General features: G+C 47.8%; 1 protein-coding gene across 1 annotated transcript in view; it reads left to right on the top strand.

Moving 5' to 3' along the window:
• LOC110317541 (PHD and RING finger domain-containing protein 1-like) overlaps window positions 1-6,480 on the top strand; it is a 7,977-nt gene extending 1,497 nt beyond the window's left edge. Inside the window, 2 exon segments of the mRNA XM_021192023.1 lie at window positions 4,162-4,247; window positions 6,332-6,480. Of these exon segments, the coding sequence (XP_021047682.1) occupies window positions 4,162-4,247; window positions 6,332-6,480 (235 nt within the window).
• The last annotated feature ends 1,001 nt before the right edge of the window (window positions 6,481-7,481 follow it).

Here is a 7,481-nt window from a genome sequence, read left to right on the forward strand (position 1 = left end):
TGAGTTCCAGTCCTGCATCCTTTGGTGATCAACAGCAGTATGGAAATGTAAGCCGAATAAACCCTTTCCTCCCCAACTGCTTCTTGGTCATGATGTTTGTGCAGGAATAGAAACCCTGACTAAGACAAAGTCAAAGGGTCGGGTCGTGCAGAGCTGGCCCCACCCCTCAGTGACTGTAGCACTTGGGAGAGCAGGCTCCACACCTCAATGGGGCAACACAATGGAGTTGTGTTGAATGCACCACCACCTTCAAATGGTGAAGGTGCCAATGAGCCAGCTGGAGCAGCCCTCACAAGCTGCAGCACTTTGGAGAATGGGCCCCGCACCTTGACAGGGCAGCACCACTGTGTTCCGAAGACATGGGTGATCGAGAGCAGGCCTCGAGGGCAAGAGAGTGAGAGAGATGACCTGCCTCCTGCTGATGGCAGAACCTGGTGACCTGGCCAGAGCAGTGGGGGGACAGCTCGTCCTTGTGTGCAGGCTGACCAGCCCAGCTACCACTCACTCCCAGATCCAGAGTTTTGAGTTGACCCACCCCCAAATCTACATCAGCTGTAAAGTGTTAAAGGGCCGATTCTGCTGATCCAAAGCTGCAAGGTATCCATGACACAGAGCAACAACAGGATAACTGGGAGGAGTCCTGGTGAGGGTCCAATGCTGATGGTGTGACAGACACCAGAGGTCTGGAAGCAGACCACTGACTCACTAGTGAACATTTGCATGTGAGGATGTGTGGACAGAGGGATATACTGTGAGACACGCTGTGACACACTACGGCTTCCATGATGATAAGGTTTCTGTGCTTTGTTTTGTTTATATTTGTGTGCTTTTTTTTCTTTTGGAGAGGAAGGTTGCAAGGGTAGAGGGCAGGTATGAATGGACAGGGAGATGAATGGGACTGGGGTGCATGATGGGAAACTCACAAAGAATCAATAAAGTCTTTTTTTTTAAAGGACTCAGTCCAGTTAATGGTCACTAAAGAATGGTGTGCTGTATCAATACAACTGTGTAAAAAAGTTGAAAAGGAAGTATTCTATTATAAAAATACTTCCCCATCTCCACTTTAAACTGACTCTCAAGTAGCCTGAACATCAGCATACTAGATAGAATTAGTTTCCTCATCACTGGGTCCCTGGGAGGCTAATATGAGTGGATGCCAGAACACAGGGTGGGCTATGTTTCAAAAAACAAAAATAAATATTAAAAAATAAATTTGAGTGTGTGTGTGTGCGAGAGAGAGAGAGAGAGAGAGAGAGAGAGAGAGAGAGAGAGAGAGCATGCAGATGAGTGGAGGTGCATACAGAATCAGAAGAAACCCCCGCATGGCTGCTGGGAAACAGACTTGGGTCCTCTAGAAGAACAGCAAGAGGTCTTAACCCCTGAGACTTCTTGCCAGCCAGAGCCTCCCTCTTCTCTCATATTGGAAAGCAACTTCTAGGACCCCATCTGTGTTAGATAGAAGATTTGATTCAGATACTATAACCAACCAAGGGCCCCCAAGATGTTTTGTTGCCTCTCCCTCAGAAAAAAAAAGAAAACCTTCTGTCTGGTGGCTCAAAAACACTTACAGTGTCTGCTCAGAAGCTGCACACACCACTTCTGCTTACATCCCACAGATCACAAGGCGTGCTAACTCAAAAGGCAGACTGGGAGCTCAGTCTCCAATCCACGAGACACGCCCACATCTGTCACTCTACACTCTGCCTGAGAGGGCACTGAGAGTTAAATAAAATAAGGGAGATGAAGTTTAAACCCCAAGACCATTGAGGTGTGTGTGTGTGGGGGGGGAAGGTTGGGGGTGAGGCTGTCATAATGGACTGGGGTGGGGGAGGTGAGCGATAGGACTTGAAGCCTTTCCCACCAGGGTAATTCCCTCAGGCTACCCCTTTGGTGCTGACTGCAGAACTCTAAGTCAATGTCTTCTCTTTGTGTTCTGAGCTTCTTGAGGAAATGAAACACAGAGGAGCCGAGGGAGGCCGTTGCTGATACTGCCTGGTTGAAGAAGAGGATATTAGATCAAGCAGCAGGAACACACCACTATCAAACCCCAGACCTGGGCTGCAAAGACCAAGGCACGTTCCGAAAATAGTGAACAGAAGCCAGGACCAGGTTAAGCTGAGTGCAGCCACATATTCTCAGATTTAGCAGGCAAATCAGTCCTTCATCTCTCCAAGAGTATGTGAAACAGAAGAGGTTTAGGGCCATCCTCAGAAAGAAAATCCTCTCCAATGGAAACAGGAACTAGAGAAAAGAATTCCCCTCTATCATCCTGATGAACTGAGTGGGTTTAGAAATAGCAGACCAAGCAAGCCTGCAAAAGTCCCCAAACCGACAAGTCAGAGCGATCCATCATCATAACTGGGTTTGAGCTCAGCTTTCTTCTGTGTAACTGAGGCTTTAGATAAGTTCCTTAAGGAACTTTATTTCCTTGTCTACAAAGTGACAAAGTAGTGGCATCAAACTCCCCCAGTGGCCAGGGAGCGAGAATGAGGGTGAGCTTGCAAAGTGCCTAGCAAGGGACCTGCAGGCATGGACGCTTGCCCGGGAAACAGGAGTGGCTGATATCAAGTCTGAGAGCTGAGCAACAGCTGCAGAAGCAATCCCATTCTATAAACTGGGAAAGGAGAAGACATTTCCCCGCTATCGTGGGATTTGAGAGCGATCAGAAGGTTGTCCACAGAGAAACAAATAGGCAAAGAGAGAGAAGAGCAGGAAGTAGTATCTGTAGGCTTGGCTATCTGAAAAGCTGGCTGACATCTGGGACAGTCTCAGAAGGATCTTCCATATCCCTTGGTACATGCACACAAGAGCACATACCACACACATATATGCAGATACACTTATACATATATACATACACGTGTGCACACATATGCACACTGTGCATGCAAACATGCACACACACACAAATGCATACATGTGAGCACATATGCAGGAATACACACACACACACACACACACACACACAGAGCCAGGAATTTTGTTGAACCTGAAGTCAGAGCTCTCTGTCACAGGAATAGACATTGCTTTCATAGACACATTAGCAAAAGGCTAGGTTTTGCTGTGTGCCACATGAAACCATCCCTGGTCTCAGTGTTTATAACACTACAAACATTTGCTTCTTGCTCATCCCTGCACTCATAATGTGTCTACTGCTTCCCAGTGCCTTGCCATCTTTACTCCAGGACATGGATGGCAGGCGCCCTCTGTGTCTGTCTCTGGAGCACTGCCAGACTTCACAGGAAAAGATCAGTGCATATACTGAATTATCAGTCTTCTCTCCAAAGTAGCACAAATTATGTTGTGTGGCCTCAAGTTGAGAGAGTTGGGTTGTATAATTCTCCTATTGACATGATGAATGATGAATGATGCACACAGGTCGATGGTATTCCAGTCTACCACAATAGACTCCATCCCCATCCGTTACACCCAGAGCCCAAGAGAGAGGTGGTTGCTAAGAGCTGCCCTCTGCAAAAATGGGCCCAGCAGATCTGTGAACTTTACAGAGAATGGGTGGGAATTTACGTGAGAAGTACAGATCTGAGGGTGGTTTGTACCTTGTAAAGTCCCAAACTCCTAATAGGGAGTTTCCTTACCACTCTGAATATTGGGAAAGATAATAGTGTTGTCTGTCTGTCTATCTGTCTGCCTATCTTTGGTTTTTGGTGCAAGGTTTCTCTGTGTAGCCCTGGATGTCCTGGAACTCACTCTGTAGATGAGGCTGGCCTTAAATTCAAAGATCCAGCTGCCTCTGCCTCCCAAGTGCTGAGATTAAAGACATGCGCCACCAGGCCTGAGTATAGTGTAATTTTTCTACCTCATCCTCTCTCTGCACACAGGAAAAGTCCTTTGACCATGTTAGTATGTAGTGCTGCATAAGCACCTTGCCCTGATCAGACCTCAGAAGTATTCTACTAATGCCACTAAGGCCACTCACAGGTGGATAAATACACAAATGCAGTGCCATGTTATTTAGTCTCAGAGGGGAAGGAAATTCAAATTCATGCCACTGAACCTTGAGTGTGCTAATGAAAAAAAAAGGCCAATCATAGGACTGGTATCTGGTTCCACTCATACTCAAATGCACAGACCCAGGAAATAAAGAGCTGCTGAGCAGAAATGGGGAGCCATAACACAGGAGCTTTCGCTCCACTGATACAGAGTTTCAGACTTCAGTGATGAAGGAGCTCTGAAGCTGAACAGTGGCAACAGTTACACAGCAGTGAGCATCTATCTAACACCGGGAAGTATACATTTACAAGGTGCTTCAATGGGGCCCAGGGGCTGGCTCAGTAGGTAACATGCAGACCACGTGTTCTAGTTTGCTTTCTGATGCTGAGATAGATACAGTGACCAAAAGTAACTTAGGAAAGGGCACTTCAGCTTCTGCTTCTAGGTCATAGTCCACCATCAAGGGAACTCAAACAGGAACTGGAATAGAAACCATGAAATAGCTGTTTATTGACTCACTCCCTTGTTCAGTCTCAGATGGCTTGCTTGCTTGCCCTTCCTTCCTTCCTTCCTTCCTTCCTTCCTTCCTTCCTTCCTTCCTTTCCTTCCAAGGTACTCTTGACTCCTGGCTGGCATGTCTTTCTTCCTCCTCCTCCTCCTCCTCCTTCTTCTTCTATCTCCCTACCCTGAAACTAGACCAGGCTGGCCTCGAACTCAGAGACCCACCCACCTCTGCCTCCCTGAGTGCTAGGATTAAAGGCAGGCACCATCACGCCCAGCCACTTAGCTACCTTTCCTATATAGCTAAGACCCACCTTCCCTGGGGATAATGCTGCCCACAGTGGGCTGGGTTCTCCCACACCAATCATCAGTCAAGACTATCCCTCAGAGATATGACACATCTGAACTGCACAACTGTTCATTTGAGGTTTCCCTTCCCAAGAGTGCCAAGTTGACAGTAAAAACTAGCCAGCACAATGTATAAACGTGTGCCTGGGTCCCATCCCCAGCACCCACATAAAGAGCAGGTGTGGTGGCACATATTTGTAATCCCAGCACTGGGCATGTGGGCTCCCTGAGGCTCCCTGGCCAGTCTCACCTATGTAATGAATTCCAGATTAGTAAAAGATCCTGTCTCAAAGACCAAAGTGGGATGACACCAAAGGTTGTCCTCTGAATTCCATATGAACCTGCACATATATACCCCTGTGAGTGTGTGTGCATGCACACACACACACCTATACACAAACACATACATGCATATATATATATATATGTTAAAATGGCAAATGATATTTATTATATTCTACTACCCCAAAAAAGTACATTGTAGCAAAAAAAAATTATTTTGAAAAATACCCCAAATTCATCAGTCTTAGGTAATTGAACTCACATAACAGATTCTGTAACCACTATATAATTTACTGGTGGCTTTCATAGTCTGTTATGCCGATAAACAGTAGCTTTCAGGTGTACCTGCTGTTAATTAACTAAGAACCAAGAGGGTGAGGAGGTGACCTGGATAAACCGTGAAATGAGACTGCGGTTTGAGGAGAGGCAGAAGCCAATGGGACCCTGTGGAAGTTGCTTCTCCTCTCTGGGTTTCAGCCTCCGGATCTAGGAAGTGAAGAGATTAGTTGAACTCAGCAATCCATTCCAATGTTTCTCAGCCCTAGGGCCACAGGATTATCCACAGGTTCAGGTGAATGAGGCTCTATCCCCCTCAGCTTTTCCCCTCAGCACCTTTGTAATGGGAAGAAATGGTGGTGGTGGTGGTGGTGGTGGTACACAGCAGCCATTTTGAAGGATTTATGGCTTGGTGATTTTGGTCAAAACTTGAAAAACAGAGAGATAAAGAAATCTCTCTGGTTGCTGATGCCCTCTGCTCTTTACTGATAAGGGTCTGAGGTGCAGCAGGAAAAGCCCAGAGCTGACAGGACATTCCCCTGTGGTTTGAAGAAATGACTGGCTTCTACCTGGGGTCCTCCTCTCTTCAGATCCCCTCAAGCCCCTCTGTGCCCTGTTGTGTTTTTCTGACTTCGGTTGTTGTAGTAGCTAGCAGACCACCAAGAAGCCATGGGCACCTTTTAAATTAAGTTTCTGTTGTGCCGATAAGAAAACAGATTCCAGCAGCCACACAGCAGGCCTCCCCGTTGGGACTAGGTAATCGCTTTTGGACATTTTATTTCCTGCTTCCTGAACCTCATCAGATCCGAGGCTCAAGCAAGCTTCTTCATGTCCCAGGGCCTTGCTGGTGCAATAAGGGTGGGCAGGAGGGGAGTCTCTCCATTGACTGAGTTGGCGGTAGTTGGTTGATTGAGGTGGGAGGTGGGCTCTGTCATGGTGGCTCGGCCTTTCCACTCCCTGCTCTCCTCTTCAGGATCTAGCTGCCACCTCCCCGCCCCAGAAGGCCCACAGAGACCCACAGAGCAGCCCCCGAGGCTGTGCGGGCAATGCTTCAGTAGAGTTGAGGACCTAGCTGTGTTAGACCCACCAGAGTCCGGTGAGTGCTCCTACTGTGACAAGTGAACGCACATGCATTTAATGCATTATTGCATTAAAAACTCCCTGCATGGGCACCCTTTTTCATCGCTGAGACATCGCAGCAAGTAACTTACAGGAAGCAGAATGTTATCTTGGCTCACAGTTTGACTCCCAACCCATCATGGGGAAGGCATGATGGGACGAGGCTGGCCCAGCTATATGCCTCACTGCCCAGCAATGTACTTCCTCCAGCGAGGCTCCACCGCCCAGAGGCTCCACTCTGCACCCAGTTCCCACCAACATCTGGGAACCAAGAGTTCAGACACAGGCAAACCATAGCATTCTCATAGCATTCTCGTACCCTGGGCTTGCCAGAGATCTTTCCCCACTCCGGAGATGGCGACAAAAGTGAGAGAGAAAAGGAACGTGAAGGAAGCTGAATTTCTTCCTGCCGACATTATTTGTTCCGGGTTTCGCATTTTTATGTTCTGCTTCTTCCACGCTACAGACGAAAGGCCACTTCAGGTAGGTGTGCTGTGTTTTGCTGCTGTTAAGTACAGACATGATGTAAAACCAAAACACAAAACAAAATCTCTGTTTAGTCAACAACTGGACCCAGCACAGCTGGGCTTCCCAGAACGGCCAGCAGTCTCCGTGCAGGTGTAGGAGATGGTAGCTGAAGCCACTGTTTTCCAAAGCTGAGTAAAACAACACAGTCCCGCTACTCCTGCATCTTAGCCTATTCTGAAGTCAAAATGGAAAACCCAGGGGAGCAGAGCATTTCAGTCCTTCTCCACAAGAGGGCGTAGGTTGTCCGTGCCGGGCCGCTCTGCAGCCAACTTGCCCTGCCCGTGTCCACTGGGCCCATCGGTGTTACTGGCCCACACCTTGGTAGGCAGCTGTGTTTCCCTGAGTCTCTTTGTTAGCGCCTCTTATTCTCCAGCCTAAGAGTAAACCGAGAAGCTTCGGAGTCAGGTGTACTTGGATTCAAATCCTGGCTCTGCCATTTGCTGAAATCTTGGCAAGTTAGCTCTCTTTCTGATTAA

Source organism: Mus pahari, chromosome 3 (genome assembly GCF_900095145.1).
Source record: "Mus pahari chromosome 3, PAHARI_EIJ_v1.1, whole genome shotgun sequence".
NCBI classification, from domain to species: domain Eukaryota; kingdom Metazoa; phylum Chordata; class Mammalia; order Rodentia; family Muridae; genus Mus; species Mus pahari.